Here is a 20,187-nt window from a genome sequence, read left to right on the forward strand (position 1 = left end):
AGATAAATATCACATTTATATATGAACATTGGTTCAATGTGCAATTCGAAACATGGATTTTGAATTTGTACAATAATATTTATGATACTTGAATTGTGATTTATATGTATATATAAAATTTTGATTTTAATTTTGATTTAATAGTACACATTTAAAAAGGCGAATAGATACATTTATTTTCATATCGGATTAATGCAATTGTTTGTATATGCAATACTTCAACTTAAAATGGTGTTAATTCAATAATATTATTAATGATTTATAAAAATAAATAAATTAAAATTTTATGTATAAAATTACACAAATTTAAAATTTATACACGACATTATATATTGAATTAAAATTTATGTACAGATTTTATTATTTATAAAGACTTATAGTAAAAACTAAAAAATAAAATAAAATGCGATTTGAATTTTGGAACGTTATGGAAGCATTAATGGAATGCCGAATTGGCCTGAAAACAAAACAAGAAAATATGAATATTTCTTCCTTAACGAATAGAGGGTAAATTTGTATGTGGAATCTGTCTTATGTTGCAAGAAATAAATTCTGAAACTAAACACACAGATAATATGCTAATGTATTGTTGGAAAGTGCATTTAAGATCCCTACACAAGTGAGCTAAAAAAAAAAAAGTTAAAGAAAATTAGGTCGGTCCAAAAGGGGGGACTTTTACCTTATTCTATATTTTCAAAATGAATAGAGTTCAATAATTTTACAATGATTGAATTTAGGGTTCAAAAAATTACTGAAGTTTACTTTACGTATGACGAATAATACAACGAAGTTGTTGGTTCACATTAATTCGATTATGGTCCTCACTATATTTTATTATTATGGCCCTCCTAACTTTGACTCCATTCATTTCTTATTCCCTTATTTAGTTGAGCAAGTAGATGGTGAACAAATTGCTTTTTAAAAATTTTCTACATTATATCACTATTTTTAAAGTGTTCAATTTATTTATTTAATAAAATTTACGTGTGGTGAAATAAAATGTTGTTTCCTAAACAGTTCATCCAGGGTTTACGATTTTTGAATTTTTTTTATATATGTTAGAGTAATATTTTAAAATTAAAAAAATTGATATTCATATAACCATTAAAATGATGTAGCAATAAACATTAATTTAGTCGAAGAATTTTAACAAAGTTAATAATTGAATTTGAATTTTAAAAATTTATAGGATGGCATACTTGCTCAAGCTGAATATAGATGGTTCGTATAAAAATATGAAACTCAAATCTATCTTGACCCATATTATAATTGTATAATATATTTTTTATTTTATTTTTATATATTATGTAATTTATATCACATAAAAATAAATATATAATAATACAAAACTGTGTAAATATTAAACAAATATTTAAATCGTCAAAATTAAAAATTTTAATAAATAAAAAATAATCTAAAATATTAAATATTAAGTTAAAAATATATTAAAAAATTAATATGAGAAAACTTAAAACAAACATAGGATAGACAATTACATACAAACAGGGTTTAACAAAATTTTAAATATTCCAAATTAAATCAAACTTAGGCCAACATAAAACATTTCATTTATAGATACTCAACCCGAATTATGAACAGGAGATTAAATTCTTAATTCAAAAAATAAATAAATAAAAATACTTGGAGCATATTTTAGTTTAAAAGTTCCCATGCATTCTCCTGCCACGTTCATTATTTATAATTAAACATTAGTTACATTAATTAATCTTTTTTGTTAATCTTTATTGGGATTGGGTCCCACTTTCTGACTTATGGTTCAAAATCTAAGATATATCCCCAGCCGTCTGATCCTGTTTTGTTTGTTTCCAAAGCTCCCTCTGCATAAAAGATTGTCCCCTGCTTTCAAAGAATAAGAACACAAAATTAGGAAATAAATAATATAAATTTTAGAGGACTGAAATTAAAATATACTTTTTTAAAAAAGTTAAAATATAAATATATTATGTATTAACTAATGATTTCGTCATTTTTATTCAGACTTTCATTTTTTAAATTTAATTATTTGACAATTTTTTATTGAATTTAATTGTGAATTATTATTTTTAAATAAATAATTAATTAATTACGAAAACTCACAAAAATTTAAAATTACTGTTAACTATCTCTTGCGTCGCGAAACAATTCAAGAAAATAGATAAAATAATAAAATAATTAATACTTCTTAATGACCGTTTTTAGGTGCATATATATTATCTTTGAGGGAGGTAGAGACGTTGAGGTAACCGAGGCACTATCCATCACATCATCAACAAACTAAAAGCCACGTGGCCAAATCATAGGTCACCTAGTAATTGTTGTGGTCTAATAAAAGCTGACAGATAGCTGAGCTGAGCCGAGCTACTACTTAGCTAAGTAGGGGTAGTATGGGTGGACTGCTGAGCCCACCGTGAGACTGCGGCTAATAAATTAAAAAGATAAAATAACAGGTTGTCCTTAAATTTGATGGTTATTTAATTTTTTATTTATTATAATATTATATTTCCATCATATTGACTATGAGTATTTTTTTTATTTTTAAAATGTTTCACTAAAAATTTTAATAAAATAATCTTAATTTTGTTAGTTTTAAAATATAAATTATAGATAAACTAAAATTTTGAAATTAAAAATATAATCCTTTTCTTATTTTGATTTTTGATTTTTTTGTCTATATTAATTTTTAAAAATTTGATAAGTCTTTTGAATTTAAATTTCACTAAAATATGATGATGTAATACTTTAAAATTGTGTTATGTCATGATTTAAAAAATAATTTATTTCTCAATTTTATATAAAAATTTAAAAATATAATATTAAAATTTCATATCATTACATATTACTGAATTTTAAATTTAAAAAGTATTGTTGAGTTTTAGAGATTAAGGTGAATAAAAAAGTTTAAAATTTAAATATTATTTTAAACGAAAGAAATAGTTTAGTGTTTATTCATAAATAAAATATTGATTTTAACGAAAGAGAACATATTTAATAACTTTTTAAAGTTACTAGTTTCTTTTATTTTTTTGTTGTTATTATTTTATAATAAAAGTTCTTCTTTTTTTTTTCTCCAACGAATTTTATTTATTAAATTTTTTATTATCACATCTTGAAATAGTAATAATTTATTTGATAGTTATGTAATATAAAAATAATTTTATTAATATATAATTTAATAGAATAATTTTAATAGTTTAATAGGTAAATTTATATTTTTAAATTAAAAAATAAATAAATTAAACTTGTAATTTTAATAGTTTTAATAATTAGACTTACTAAATTCTAAATGGGTGTAATTGAGATGAGTCGAGTCCAAATACTACGAACATCAAGCTTGACTTGAAATTTGAAGTTCGATATTTGGCTTAAGCTCAATCAAACATTTTGTATTTAAGCTCGAGCTCGGCTTGAGATATAATTGAGTTACTTGAGCTCAAACCCAATTAAACTTTTTTACCAATTTCTGTACTCATGTTTGAACTAGACTTAAAAATTAAGCTTACGATTAATGATATATATTAAAGGTAATAATAGGGTTTAATAAAAAACTGAAATGCTTGATAAGGCTTACAAGCCATTTAAGTAAAGTATTACTACGCTCGAATTCAACTTGATTAATAGCTCGTGCTTGGCTCGATAATTACCGAATTGAGCTCGAATTTTTTTCGAGTCAAACTCAAATAGTTTACGAGTACTAATGTCTCGTCTACACCTCTTAACTCAAAATGAAATTTTTTAATATTAATTAAAAATTAAAAAATTAATAATAACATATTGAAAAGACCAAGGTTGATTGAAAGAAGATTGAATTGGTCTATAGGTTGAGAACCAGTCAATATATTAATCTAGAGCAAAAAATTTTGATTAGTGATTGAACCAATTTTTATATTATATATATTCACTCTTTTTTATAAATTTTGTAACTGGATCGAAAATAATAAGTGATTCCACCACATAACTACTCAAATTTGAGAATTGAATGTTAATAAGCGGAGGCCTATCTGTTGAGCTAATTTAGTATAAAATTTGCGCATTTTGAGTTAATTATGGAAGAGTTTTCCTAACAGCATTTTATACTGATAAACTAGGTTGGTGAACGTAGAGCGCTAAGTGATAATTTTTGTGTATTTACTTAGCCGTATATAAGGTTGCAATTTTTTCAAATCAATTGAGGCATATCAGCTGTATTTTGGAATTGTTTTGATACTGCCCATTAGATTGCTTAAATGTATCAATTACTTCAGAAATAATAACATTGCAAAAGCTTAACTTTTTAATGATTGTGTACGAGCATTAGATGGAACCATATTCGTTCATTTGTATCATTTAAGATTCAAAAAAGATTTTATAGTCGTAATGGGAAAAACGTAATCACTTTAATTTATTTTGTTTATGCTTACAGTAATATCATGGTTTTACTATCATTTCCAGAAAATGCATAGCTTCTATGTTAGTATGTTTCAAGAGTTACGTATGTTTTCAGTTGTTTGACCTTGGAGTTGATTGTTGGTATTGTTGGAGTACATAATTTCTTTTAGTTGTTTATATTTGCTTCTTAATATAGTTACTAGAAATGGGTAAATCGAAGGAAGCAATTTTAGTGGGCACTATCAAAGGATTACTTGTCGAAGAGGCTCAGAAAAGAAACAAGTCATCTAATGCTTTCAATACACCTGCACTTGCTCTTGTTGCTGAAGTTATATCTGAAAAATTCAAAGTTGAATGTCGGCTTCAGCACGTGCACAATCGTCTTAAGAGGGTAAAAAATAGACGCGGTATTATTGTTAGCGTAAATAACGATTTACAATATAATGTAGCGAAAAAAATTAAACATAAATTTTAATTATTGTTTGAATCAAATATCAAAATTAATTTATTGTGACACTTAAGAAAAATTAAAAACCGTTAAAATTTTTTAAACCCTCGAAAATTTTATTAAAATTGTATTTTTTTTGTTTGTTTTTTACTTTTTTTTCGATGCCTAGGAATCTTATGTTTATCGGTATTTATAATATAATTGTGATTTTCCATCAAAACCATCAACCACACTTCTTACACATACTAAGGTGTGAAGGTGGTGAGCAACAAAATGTAGGCATGTGGGAATAACCCCACCAAACGTGGGAATATGGAACACCTTCCCACGGACCAGTTCCAACAATTATATCCAAAATTTGAAAGGACAATGAATTTGAATGGAATGACAATTAAAAGACAATTATAAGATTATAACTTGGGATAAAAAAAACGTACAAGGAAGCAATGAGGGTAATATCTTAACTTTATTCGTTCAGTAGTCGTTTTTATTGCAATAGTTTAATTATTCTCCTTGTATTTACGATTTGAAACAGAAACATCCCAAATACGAATGGGTTTTGAACAGGAAACTCGAGATGGCTTTGGTTTTTGAGGAAGAAATATCAACCGGAAGTTTTGCTTGATTCCGAGGCTGATATTACTCGGGAAAAGCATCTTCACCAGCTGGAACTGCACAATCAAGGTCGCGTCCTAGAAGGGAAAATGTTCGAGCAAGTGTCGGAAATGAACACATCAACAGTGTAATGAATGCACTCGTAAAGATCGCAGATGCCATAGGAAAACTTATTAGTGATGATGAAGTTAACGCCACACAGCTTTACGAGCAGATGATGTCGATGGAGGAGTTCAACGGGGAATCCCTTGTTGCTGCTTTTGATCATTTAATGCAACATCAGAAGGTAGCCATGAAATAAGAAACATAGGCCGATTTGGCTTCAAGTTTTCTTCAAACTTAAGAGATGAAAACCTTATAATATTTTGTTGAATCTTTTTAATGTGGTTGATCAAAGCTACTTGCTTATGTAGTTTTGCATTTTTTGTTGGATATTTTCGTTTTTATGTAAGAGCAATACGTAAATTAATTTATTATGCTTTAAGTTTTAAATACTATTATTTCAATTTATATTATTATAGACGTAGTTTGTATAAGGAAAACTAAAACTTAGAATAAAAATGGAAACTTTAGGAAAATAATAAACAAAAACAAAAATGGGTTAATATACTATTTGATACTTGAGTGTGCTTCACTGAGAGTTTTTTTTTTTTCCTTTTGTAATAATTCAATACTTGAGTTTAGTTTTACTGTTTAATTTGGTGATCGGACCAAACGACATTGGATCAATAAATATTTGACACAAGTGCTTCAGTAATAAAAATATATGTACTTAATTAGGATACAAAGAAACTCGTGTATCAAATTGAACATTAAAGTCAAATTTAGGTACTTAACTATAACTAAAAAAACTTAGGTACTACAATGAACATTGAAACCAAACTTAAACTCCAAATTGAGATAAAATAAACTAAAGTATCAAATTAAATATTGAAGCATAGTATAGGCCTTTTGGCCCAACTTGGATCGTGTTTGGGAATGAATTTTTTTTTCTTAGATGAATTTAAATTAGATAAAGAATTCATTTAAATTTAATTATAAAAATATATAAATAAAAATTTATGTTTTATTATCTTTTAAATATAATAAAATAAAATATTTGAATAACCTGAGTCGAACTCGTATCCGGGATTGAAAACATTTCTAAAATTGGGCTGCGGCCCGGCCTTGGTCATAAACAACTCTAGAGCGTAGCACAAAACAAAGCAACGTGTCGCTTGTTGGATCCACGGGAGTTGAAGGAGAGCGTGTTTGCCACAGGTTCGCACCTACTTTTCGATCCCAAAAGATAACCCCCTGTGTTCGTGTTATCTCTATTAACCAGACACACAAACGCAGTACCAAATTTCTCTCAACAATCCAAAACCCTTTCAATGGCGTCCAGTACGACCGCATTCGGTTCCGGCGTATCAACAACAGCTTTGGGGTTGAGCAGCCTCAAGCCAAGCCCCACTGTTGGCGTCGCTACCATTATTTTTCCAAAGCCTCGCCGCTCGTCGGCTATGGTAGTCAGAGTTGAGGGTCAAACCATAAACCCAGAGATAAGGAAAACGGAAGAGAAGGTGGTCGACTCAGTTGTAGTCACTGAACTCTCTAAGCCCCTCACAGCTTATTGCAGGTTGGTTGGTTCTCTCTGTTTTCGTTGTGTCTTGAGTTTCACTATATTACGAAGGTTTATTTATGTTGGTTTTTTGCAGATGTTGGAGGTCAGGTACTTTCCCTCTTTGCGATGGAGGACATGTTAAACACAACAAGGCTACAGGGGACAATGTTGGTCCTTTGCTCTTGAAGAAACAGTGACCCTTTGGTTTGGTTTTTCTCTATCATGGCTTTGGGCTTTGACGTTAAATTTGATTATCAAATCGTATGAATGAGAACCTTCTTATGTTTGTGTTTGGTTTGATTTTGTTTTGAAGTGTTTGTTTCCTCAGTTATGATTTTCTTCGTATACCATTAGCTGCAAAGCAATATTGGTATTCTTTATACCTTGTTTTCAAAGCAAACGATGAATCCATTGTGTATTAGAGTTTAACCAATTATATGGAGTGTGGATTATAACATTATTTTACTGGAGTCAGATTCAGGGCACAATGATGATGGGTACCATAGTCACGAATCCCCACATTCGTAGTATATTCACGTACTTACATATACAAACAGTTTCGTGGCTCTTGACCAAGCTTGGATCCTCTGTTTGTCCCTTCATCTCCGATTATCTGGATCAATTGCCTTACTTAAAAGTTGCTTCGCTTTGATTTATGCTATTGATTATCAGCAGATTCTGCTTCTTGATCTTTATCTTATTTTTTTATGCAATCTACTTATTAGTTATGAACCAAGCACACCACACCACAGTCGAAACAAAAGCAGAGGTAGTTCCAACAACAGTGCTCAACGGTTTGCCTATATCGATCCACCCACCTCTACTCTGATTCTGCGAAAACAACCTCATCCGCCAACTTCCGAACTAGTCCCACCGATGACCGCTCTCACTTTATACCCAATACTCATTTCAACGATCTCAGTGGAAGATAACGCTCTCACACGCAGAAAGAGCACTTTCAAACTGAGTTCATATGCATGATTTGTTAACATTAATGGAAGACAATTAATAATGGTTGCCATTAACATTAATGGGAGACAATCAATAATGACAACCACCAACTTTGGAAAAGTGGCAAGGGATAATTTTTTTTTGGTCATTGAGATAATGGACTATTTATTATTTGGTCCTTGAACCTCAACTATAAATAGGCCTTCTCATTTCTCATTTCAATTCATCCCAACCAATCTTTCTCTCTTAGTTTTCTTTTTTTCTCATTTGAGAATTCTTAAGGAATTCTATTTGTTTGTAATACTTTGAAGATAGTAAAGTTATCATCTGGTGTTAGTGCCCGAGGACGTAGGTATAATTTACCGAACCTCGTTAAAACTCTTGTGTTCTTTCTTGTCCTATTTTTCTTTCAATATTTGAGGGTATAATCGTAGTATTTAATTGTGCTATTAAATTACTATAGAAGAGATATTCTGTCTAAGGAAAGACTTGGTATTTAAGAGATTCATGTGATCCACCTCTCTTCATTGGGAATTGAACTTTGTGTGATTTTTTTAGTACAATAATTTACACGCTTCCGACCCTATTGGAACAACAAGTGGTATCAAGAGCCGAAGGTTAATCGTAGTATGCTCTGTGGTTGCAGTTTGAACTGATCTTCCACATCAGAAAAGATTTCCTTAGGTATATTGAAAGATTATGGAGAAAACGGTCGGTGTAGGAGCTTCAACATCGTCCATGTGGACAAGACCGACAATTGCAAATGCAAGACTGGCCGTGGAGATCTTTGATGGCACGGGCCATTTTGGTATGTGGCAAAGTGAGGTTCTAGATGCCCTTTTTCAGCAGGGTCTAGACATTGCCATTGATGAAGAGAAACCAGATGATGTACAGGAGAAAGATTGGAAGGCGATCAATCGGTTGGCATGTGGCACAATTCGATCATGCTTTTCTCGAGAGCAGAGGTATGCTTTTTCAAAGGAGACTTCTGCAAATAAGTTGTGGGTGGCACTTGAAGAAAATTTTTTGAAGAAAAACAGTCAAAATAAGCTACACTTGAAGAAAAGACTGTTTCGCTTCACATACGTCCCAAGTACCACAATGAATGATCACATCACCAAATTTAATCAGTTAGTCACTGATTTGCTGAATATGGATGAGACATTCAAAGATGAAAATTTGGCTTTGATGCTGTTGGGGTCACTTCCTGAGGAGTTTGAGTTCCTAAAAACTACTCTACTTCATGGCAGGAGTGATATATCTCTGAGCGAAGTCTGTGCGGCCTTATACAGTTATGAACAGAGAAAGAAGGACAAACAGAAAAACTCAATCAGAGATACAGAAGCTTTAGTAGTCTGAGGTCGTTCATACACTCGGAAGAAAACTCAAAAGGGGAGATCAAAGTCAAAGTCCAGACTCGGGAAAGATGAATGTGCTTTTTGTCATGAGAAAGGCCACTGGAAGAAAATTGTCTAAAGCTGAAGAATAAGGGAAAAGCTGCTGTAGATGCTTGTGTTGCAAAGCATGATACCAGTGACTCTGAACTATCACTGGTTGCATCATCATCGTTGTTCCATTCAGATGAGTGGATATTGGATTCGGGTTGTACCTATCATATGTCCCCTAACCGGGAGTGGTTCTCTGATTTAGTAGAACTAAATGGAGGAGTTGTTTATATGGGCAATTACAATGCCTGTAAAACTGTTGGGATAGGTTCAATCCAATTAAAGAATAAAGATGGATCAACCAGAGTTCTGACTGATGTTCGGTACGTGCCCAGTTTGAAGAAAAATCTCATCTCATTGGGAGCCTTGGAATCCAATGGTTCAGTTGTTACTATGAGAGATGGGGTTATGAAAGTGACATCTGGCGCACTTGTGATATTGAAGAGCATCAGGAAAAATAACTTGTATTACTACCAAGGTAGTACAGTTATTGGAGCAGTCGCTGCAGCTTCCGGCAACAAAGAATTGGACTCAATACAGTTGTGGCATATGAAGTTGGGACATACCAGCGAAAAATCCTTACAAATTCTGGCAAAGCAAGGATTGTTGAAAGGTGCAAAGGCTTGCAAATTAAAATTTTGCGAGTATTGTGTTCTGGGAAAGCAAAAGAGAGTGAAATTCGGTACTGCTATCCATAATACAAAAGGTATTTTGGAATATGTTCACTCAGATGTGTGGGGGCCTTCCAAGACACCTTCATTGGGAGGAAAACACTACTTTGCTACTTTTGTTGATGACTTTTCCAGAAGAGTTTGGGTGTATACCATGAGAACTAATGATGAAGTGCTTAGAGTTTTTCTTAAATGGAAAACTATGATCGAAAACCAGACTGGCAAGAAAATCAAGCGGCTTAGGACGGACAATGGAGGGGAATATAAAAGTGATCCGTTCTTCGATGTGTGCCAAGAGTATGGTATTGTTCGACACTTCACAGTTAGGGATACACCACAGCAGAATGGATTGGCAGAGCGTATGAATCGAACATTGCTGGAGAAAGTTCGATGTATGTTGTCCAATGCTGGGTTGGGCAAGCAATTTTGGGTTGAGGCTGTGACATACGCTGGCCATCTTGTTAATCGTTTGCCATCATCTGCATTAGAAAGAAAAACTCCTATGGAGGTATGGTCTGGAAAACCGGCTACAGATTATGATTCCTTACATGTGTTTGGAACCACTGCATATTACCATGTGAATGAGTCAAAGTTAGATCCGAGGGCAAAGAAAGCTCTCTTTATGGGAATCACTTCTGGAGTGAAGGGATTTCGTCTTTGGTGCTTAAGCACAAAGAAAATGATCTGTAGCAGAGATGTTACCTTTGATGAATCTGCCACATTGAAAAAGGTAGCAGATAAAGATATTCAGACGAGCAATACTCCACAGCAGGTGGAGTGTACTCCAAAACAGGTGGAGTTTGAGCAGATGGGGATTTGCCCAGTTAATAAGTCTAATTCTCCAGCCACAATGGAGGATTTAGAGGTTGAAGAGGTTCTGACCCAAGAACCACTAAGTATACCAGAACCAGTTGCAGTTGCAAGGCCACGGAGAGAAATTCGTAAACCTGCTCGATTTACTGATATGGTGGCCTATGCCCTTCCCGTTGTTGATGATATTCCTATCACTTATCAATAAGCAATGCAAAGCTTAGAAAGTGATAAATGGAAAAGCGCCATGGATGAAGAAATGCAGTCTCTCCTGAAGAACAATACTTGGGAATTGGCGCAATTACCAAAAGGTAAAAGGGCAATCGGATGCAAGTGGGTATTCGCAAAGAAAGATGGATCTCCTAGCAAGAAGGATATTCGCTACAAGGCAAGATTGGTAGCTAAAGGCTACGCTCAGAATAAGGGAATTGACTACAATAATGTATTTTCCCCTGTTGTGAAGCATTCCTCCATTAGAATTTTGTTGGCCTCGGTAGCACAGTTGAATTTAGAACTAGTTCAACTTGATGTTAAGACGGCTTTCTTGCATGGTGAGTTAGAAGAGGAGATCTATATGACTCAGCCCGAAGGATACACAGATGCTGGTGGTAGAAATTGGGTTTGTAAGCTGAACAAATCGCTATATGGATTGAAGCAATCCCCGAGCCAGTGGTACAAGCGATTTGATAGCTTTATGAGAAGGCAGAAGTACACAAGAAGCAAATATGACAATTGTGTATATTTGCAGAAGCTGCATGACGGATCTTTCATTTATCTACTCTTGTATGTTGATGATATGTTAATCGCTTCGAAGAGCCAAAATGAGATAGATAAGCTGAAGGCTCAGTTGAATCAAGAGTTCGAGATGAAAGATCTAGGTGAGGCCAAGAAGATTCTCGGCATGGAGATAAGTAGAGATAGACCGAGAGGCAAGCTCTGTTTAAATCAGAAGCAATATCTGAAAAAGGTATTACAATGTTTTGGTGTAAATGAAAACACAAAACATGTAAGTACCCCACTTGCTTCTCATTTGAAACTTAGTGCTCAATTATCTCCGAAGACTGAAGATGAAAGAGAATATATGGCGAAAGTCCCATATGCTAATGCAGTTGGGAGTTTGATGTATGCGATGGTGTGTACGAGGCCTGACATTTCACAAGCTGTTGGAGTTGTGAGCGGGTATATGCATGATCCTGGAAAAGGACATTGGCAAGCTGTGAAATGGATTCTACGGTATCTTCGAAAAACCGTAGATGTTGGTTTAATTTTTGAACAGGATGAAGCACTTGGTCAGTTTGTTGTTGGATATGTTGATTCCGACTTTGCTGGTGATTTAGATAAACGTCGTTCAACTACGGGGTATCTGTTTACTCTTGCGAAAGCCCCAGTGAGTTGGAAGTCTACCTTACAGTCTACAGTAGCTGTGTCTACTACAGAGGCAGAATATATGGCAGTTACAGAAGCTGTTAAGGAGGCTATTTGGCTTAATGGATTGTTGAAAGACTTAGGAGTTGTTCAAAGTCACATAAGTTTATATTGTGACAGTCAGAGCGCTATTCATTTAGCGAAAAAATCAAGTCTATCATTCAAGAACCAAGCATATCGACGTAAGATATCACTTTGTGCGGGAAGTCTTTGAAAAAGGAAAAATTTTACTTCAGAAGATTCCAACAGCAGATAATCCCGCAGATATGATGACCAAGGTGGTAACAACAATCAAGTTTAATCATTGTTTGAACTTGATTAACATCCTGAGAATTTGAGCACCTTCAGGTGTATGGCGCTCGAGAGCGCATTTGTAGGCACTACAAAAGATAGCTTTATCGAATTTGGGGAGTTGAAGGAAATGTGTGAAGATGTGATTATCCTAATCAAATCTTCAATGTGGAGATTGTTAACATTAAAGGAAGTCAATTAATAATGGTTGCCATTAACATTAATGGGAGACAATCAATAATGACAACCACCAACTTTGGAAAAGTGGCAAGGGATAATTTTTTTTTGGTCCTTGAGATAATGGGCTATTTATTATTTGGTCCTTGAACCTCAACTATAAATAGGCCTTCTCATTTCTCATTTCAATTCATCCCAACCAATCTTTCTCTCTTAGTTTTCTTTTTCTCCCATTTGAGAATTCTTAAGGAATTCTATTTGTTTGTAATACTTTGAAGATAGTAAAGTTATCATCTGGTGTTAGTGCCCGAGGACATAGGTATAATTTACCGAACCTCGTTAAAACTCTTGTGTTCTTTCTTGTCCTATTTTTCTTTCAATATTTGAGGGTATAATAGTAGTATTTAATTGTGCTATTAAATTACTATAGAAGGGATATTCTGTCTAAGGAAAGACTTGGTATTTAAGAGATCCATGTGATCCACCTCTCTTCCCTGGGAATTGAACTTTGTGTGATTTTTTTAGTACAATAATTTACACGCTTCCGACCCTATTGGAACAACATGATTAAATAAGAGTTAATTGCATTAGACATCCCTAAACTATGATCCTCATTCTAAATTGGTCCCAAGACTTCAAAGATTTCTAATTGCATCCTCAAACTATTGATGTTAAATCAATCAAGTCCTTTAATTGTTGAAACCATTAATTTAACTATCAAATGACATGTAATCTTATGCAAAGTAATTGAAAATTATTTTTTTAAAGAAAAGCCAAATGTTGTTGTGCAACTTTTAATATTAAAACTAAAAGTAAAGTAAAACCGAAAAAAGAGATAAATTAATGTTTTTACAATATTTGTTTTTCTTTAAATTTTTCATAAATTATGTCACATTAGATCTAACATCTCATTTATCGATTAAATTAATAATTTTAGTAACAAATGGATCTTATTGATAAACATTGATGGTTTGAAGATGTAATTAAAATGTTTTAAAGTTTGAGAACCAATTTAGAACGAGGATCATAATTTGGAAATATTTTGTACAATTAACTATTATAATAATATGATAAAATATATAAATACAAACATAAATTCAAAATTATCATATTAGCCAAAGATGATTTGGTTTAATAGTAAAATTGAGGTGTTATAAAGTATGAGTAAATTACTCTACCACTCACAATCGTCTTCCCTCCCCCCCCCCCCGACGTGATAAAATTATCCAATTAATCTCTTTAAATATTATACTAATATAAATTAATATAATGATAATATTATATTTTGATGTTCAAAATTTATTATTTATTTTTTACCACTTTAACAATATTCGAGCTTTATTTAAACAATAATTACAACCTAAAATTTTCTTAATTAAGATCCCACCAACCATATAGCAATTGGAATTTTGTATATTCGATATTTAATACACTTACAATATACGGTTGTATATATTATCAATGATTTAAGTGATAGTATATCATATTTTATATTTATTTTAACAATTTAATCATTTGTGTAACATTTATTTTTAAATATAAACACGTAAATAAATAAATTATTATTTTTTCTAAATAACTAAATGTATCATGTATTCAAATTGAATTATCCAACTCCTCCAAATTAAATTACATATGCATGATATGATATTTTATTGTTGTTAAATGATGAAGATTTATCATGTATTCATTGTATGAAATGTTACTTAAATTTACAAAAATTATAAATACTAATATCACTATCATCAAGTTACATCAAACATTATTGAAGTGTCATGATGCAACAATGACCCATTGCTCAAGCTTGTTTTTCATCCATTAGTTTCTTTTAACTTGTTAATTATTTTCAATATTTGTCTTAGATACTATTTTTGGTCATGCCATTAATACGACATTTAAAAAAAGACAATATCAATTGTATCTATCTATGTATGTATGGTAAGAATCAAAAGCTGACTAAATTATGTAACCACATTTTAATGTATTACTTTATTTATTTTATCGTGCAAAACTTTTACTTGTATTGACAAATCTGTCTTGCAAATATCTAAAGATATTATCAAATTAATAATAATCTAATAAATTTATAAATTAGACATTTTAATAAAAAATGTTAAAAATTTATTCTAATTATTCTAGACGGCTTTGGGACGTCTAACAAGCAATTTGAAAGATTATGTAAAATATCGAGTTAATTGTACGAAACGTTTATCAAAGTATGAATTATATCAATTAAGGTTTTTTTTTTAGATAATAATTGAGCATTAAATATAAAATAATTAAATGAAAAACATGTATTCAAAATTTTTAACAACTTTGATACCACGTATTGAAAAAAATATAGTGCGAATCAAATTTAAAATATTTAATCTTTTTACAAATCATTCATTTTGTAATCTAAAATATGCCACACATCAACAAGAGAGGTTGAATTAAAAACCAATCCAATTTTTTAAATTAGAAAGTATGAGGTCATACGGGGCAATTAATTAAAAATTAATGTTGATAACTAAATTAACTAGAAATATTATCGTGTTTGAAATATTTTACAAAAAATTAAGAGTATATTTCAATAATTTAATTTAAAGTAAATAATAAAAAAATTTGAGGAGAATTAGTATATGATTTACACATAATGAGACTTAAATTTAACACTCAAGATTTTAATACCCGTATTCTTCATTTTTTTCTCACATTATTTTTATTTATTTCTCATTTCATATAATCCATTTTAATAATAAATCAAGTTTTCACCATATTGCTAAGTATCAAACTCTTAACCTATTAGTTTAATTTTTTTTTATATTTACTTAAAATAGAAGTAGAATAACAAAAAAAAATTGTAATTTATTATTAACTCTAATAAAAATTAATAACAAAAATTAAATGAATATTTTGATTTTATATATTTTTATAAGTAAAAGAGAATTTAAGATTAAATGATGAATTTAAGCCTATTAACTCTTATGAATCAAATAAGAGCTATGTGTATATATATAAAAATAATTATATAGATATATAAATTCTAATATATTAAAATTCTATTATAACCTTATTTATTTTCTAAAAATGAAAAAGGTATATGTTTTAAATAAAAAATCATTTTGTGCTTTTATGGATGTTTTTAAGAATTGAATTTATATAATATATAGATTGAATAATTTTGTTAATTAGTACCTTTATAATATAAGAAGCAAAACCATGTGCAGAACATTTATGAGGTTCTGGGAGACGGCCAGTTCCCCGGTTATAATCATCCAAGTGTCAAATCAGTGATAAAATTTTGTCACAAATTTAAAGCACGCATTCACTAATCTCGATCAAATTCAAACTTTGAGATACCTTTTTTAACTGCCAAGATTTCTTTGAATTTTTTTTTTGTTTGTCGCCGTTCCCATCTTTTAGAAAAAAAAGAACGCTAAGGTCCCCAACTTTCTATTGGGACAGAGCTGAGAGAGAGGAATACATTACGTATTATCCCAACAGCTAGCCGCCGCTGCCGCTGCAAAACGGACCGCACCGAAACTCCTAGTGCCAGCTTAATCGTAACTGTAATTGGATTCTTCTTGAGGCCCACTTACGTGGCTCTACTTTCGAACCATTTGATTTAGATTAACGGTTCAAGAATTTAACAGGTGTTAAAGGTTTATTCTTGGGCCCACAATCCGATATCCACGCGGTTAACTTTGCGTCATGATTTGGACTTTTGAATCTTTGATTTTTTATGTTTATCATCGTCGTGAACCCGTGGTCATAACTCAAGAGAAGGATAGTGAATATTTATTTTGACAGGAAATTTGATTGGGTGAAAGTATGGTGAGAGTTTTTTTTTTTAACATTAGAAATTGGATTATATTTATTTTTTGATGTTAAATTTTAATAATAAAAATAAATATATTTTTAATATAAATAATTTTTTATTTTTAAATAAATGGAGAGTATTTATATAAATACATTTGAAGAAATATATATATAGCAATGGAGCTAAATTAGGGCAGTGATCGCGTTATTTATTTCATCCCATTCTTGCAGTATATCAGTAATAATATTTATTATATATATGGTGTTTTTCATCTTAATCAAAATTATAAATACATGAATATTTAATTTAAAGAAAGTTTTTTATATATAATTCGTTAAAATAATATAATTATGAATAAATATACATATAATCATAACTTGATACATATCTTAAACTAGATTTAAGCTGAGATTTATTGTTACGATTAGACTGAACTTAACCGATAATTTGATAAACAATTTAAATTTTGGATCATGTTTTTAATATTTCTTGGCACGGCAGAAAAATAAAATTATTTTTGCTCCGTTAACCTATACTGAAATACTTCCCAAGCGAAACGCTTTCCAGTTAATCTACAGGCAATAACCCATGTGAGAGTTCACTGAAGGCTCGATATCCACACTTTGTCGGTAGGCCTAAAAGCCAATAACCACAAGCCACGTGTTTTTCCCCTTCCCCCTCTCCTCGGTTGCCATAGTTGATTTCTCTTCAAAGTTGGAAACTTTCCCCTCTACATTATACAAATTAGGTTCCTACTTCCTTCCTTCCATCTCAAGGACCAAACTGCATCATCTCCTCTCACCATCTTTTCCGGCCAGGAACTTCCACAAAACGTCGCCCTCAAAAGAGATCTTAATGCCTCCGAACTCCAGCAGCGCCGCTATACACTCTCCTAAAAAAACAAACAGCTCCTCCACCTCTCTCCATCTTCAACCTTTTTCATTTCTATGGCTGCTCCTTTTCATCGTCTCACTTCAGGTAACCATTCTCTTTATGGCTCGCGCCGCCCCTTTCTACAATCGCCGAACCCATTTCCCGAACCCAGTATCCGACCCGTGCTCGTCGGGTCGTATCTTCGTTTACAACTTGCCACCTGTTTTCAACGAAGAGTTGTTGGATAATTGCCACGAGCTGGACCCATGGAATTCACGTTGCGAAGCATTGTCCAACGGTGGGTTAGGGAGGAAGGCGACGGGATTATCCGGCGTCGTACCGGAAGAGTTGATCCCGGCTTGGTACTGGACAGACCAGTTCGCCATGGAAGTTATTTACCACAACCGTATTTTGAACCACAAGTGTCGCACCATGGAACCGGATTCCGCTACGGCGTTTTATATCCCGTTTTACGCTGGACTCGCCGTCGGGAAGTACTTGTGGTCCAATTATACTACAAAAGATCGTGATAAGTACTGCGAGATGATACTAGACTGGGTCCGAGATCAACCGTATTGGAACAGTTCCGACAGATGGGATCATTTCACGACCATGGGACGCATCACATGGGATTTCCGGCGGTCCAAAAACGAGGACTGGGGTTCCCGATGTATTTACATGCCGGGCATGAGGAACATCACGCGTCTCTTGATTGAACGAAACCCCTGGGACTATTTTGACGTCGGTGTACCTTATCCTAGTGGATTCCACCCCAGGTCCGACTCCGACATCTTCCAATGGCAGCACTTCGTCCGTAACCGCCAACGCGACACCCTCTTCTGCTTTGCCGGAGCGCCGCGCGGCGCCGTGAAGAACGATTTCCGAGGCTTGCTGTTGAACCAATGTATGAACGCTTCCGGGTTATGCCGGGCCGTTGATTGCGCCGGTACCCGTTGCTCCAACGGCACATCGGCGATCCTCGAAACATTTTTGAATTCCGATTTTTGCTTGCAACCCAGAGGCGACAGTTTCACCCGCAGGTCAATTTTCGACTGCATGGTCGCCGGTTCCATCCCCGTCTTCTTCTGGCACCGAACGGCTTATCTCCAGTACCAATGGTTTTTACCGAATGATCCCAAAAGTTACTCGGTTTTTATCCACCGGGACGAGGTGAAAAATGGGACGAGCATTCAAAGCGTGCTTCAAAGTTACAGTAGAGAAGAAGTGAAGAAAATGAGGGAGAAAGTGATTGAATTCATTCCCAAGTTAATTTATGCAAAGCCTGAGAATGGTTTGGAGAGTATTAAAGATGCATTTGATGTCGCCATTGATGGAGTGTTAAAGAGAAATAAGGAGCATGAGCAGCCTGGTTACAAGTGGAAATGATGGTTTCAATGGAAATTGGAAGCTGGCGGTGAAAAAACAAATAGAAATGCAGAGAATATACAGAAATTTATATAGATTTTATTTATTTATTTTTTTCATTTTTAAAGAATGGGATAGGGGCATGACTACCCCTGACACTGTTATCTTTTTGTATATAATAATAATGGTTTGAGGGTGAAAGTTACTGAATATGTTGTGTTGAATAATAAGAGATTGGCTTTGATGATTTAGAATTTAGAAATCAGTATTAATATAGCTTGGCTCATAAATGATGTTTGAGTTTATTCGACACTTTTGTGACTTCCAATAGAGGTGAGAACAAGTTAATATAATATTTAATTAACTCAAAATTTTATCAAAATAAAGGAATTTTTATCTTAATTTATTAATATTTTATGAAAATTGAGAACACCGTGAAACTTTATGGTGATACTGAAATGAATTATAACGAGGAAAAAAAACATTAAAGGCAATTAGATTAGAAAATTAAAACATGTATATACACAAATTGTGATGCTACCTCTGCAGGCTTCACATGTGTCCTTACTAAGTGAACTTCCAATATCAGATAACTTCACAACAAACCCAAAAGATCTTCACACAAGATTACTTCTGTTAGGAGCATGTGAGATTTGACACGCAATGCCACTACAATAAAAATAAATATAACTTAATCGCTAATGAGATCCAGAAACGTAACATCTCTTATATCACTAAAGGGATGAAACAATATACACAATAAACACTAAACCTACTGCTTCTCTCAACCACACTCGTCACCTTTCTTCCATCTTTAAACATTGGCACCAGAGTGAACCGCCGTCTATTCCTCTTTGCAATTCCCACACGTCAAAACAATTAAATTTCAGTCTACTGCCATGATTATCATATGCAAGGGAAGTGTTTGGTAAATATAAAAAATGAATTGGAATGACAACCTTTTGAACATCTTTAGTGGTGGGCCTGTGAGGGGGAAATGTGGAATTAAAAAAACGCAACAGGGAATCTAATTTCTCTTTACTTGTGCACTGCTTTTTCCTGTAATAAAAAACAATAAAATATATAGTAGGCCCTGGACAATGAAAAAACATCACCTTTTGCTTTTATTTGTAATTACAATTTTCTTTTATCTTACTCACCCAAAAAAAAAGGAAAACATTTAAAATACAACATCTTTTGATGGGGGGAATCATTTATTGTTAGCCACAAATAATTGTTTATAAAGACAATAATTTGGAGTTCACTGTTTTGTTTGAAGTAACATTTGGGGGAGAAAAAGTGGTCTCAGAACTCGAGTGGATCGTCCAAGGTATTAAAACATGTGA

The 20,187-nt window shown here is 32.5% G+C and overlaps 2 protein-coding genes across 2 annotated transcripts; both read left to right on the top strand.

The window, feature by feature from the left end:
• The first annotated feature begins 6,635 nt into the window (after positions 1–6,635).
• LOC107923172 (CDGSH iron-sulfur domain-containing protein NEET) lies at positions 6,636–7,491 on the top strand. The gene is made up of 2 exons (XM_016853390.2): positions 6,636–7,046; positions 7,126–7,491. Exons 1-2 carry the CDS (start codon positions 6,802–6,804, stop codon positions 7,226–7,228), a joined length of 348 nt encoding a protein of 115 aa, XP_016708879.1. The 5' UTR covers positions 6,636–6,801; the 3' UTR covers positions 7,229–7,491.
• Positions 7,492–16,909: 9,418 nt separating this feature from the next.
• On the top strand, positions 16,910–19,051 carry LOC107923878 (xyloglucan galactosyltransferase XLT2). The gene has a single exon (XM_016854046.2). The coding sequence runs from the start codon at positions 17,459–17,461 to the stop codon at positions 18,860–18,862; it is 1,404 nt and encodes a 467-aa protein (XP_016709535.1). The 5' UTR covers positions 16,910–17,458; the 3' UTR covers positions 18,863–19,051.
• The last annotated feature ends 1,136 nt before the right edge of the window (positions 19,052–20,187 follow it).

The sequence above is a fragment of the Gossypium hirsutum genome, chromosome A11, assembly GCF_007990345.1.
Source record: "Gossypium hirsutum isolate 1008001.06 chromosome A11, Gossypium_hirsutum_v2.1, whole genome shotgun sequence".
Classification (NCBI taxonomy): domain Eukaryota; kingdom Viridiplantae; phylum Streptophyta; class Magnoliopsida; order Malvales; family Malvaceae; genus Gossypium; species Gossypium hirsutum.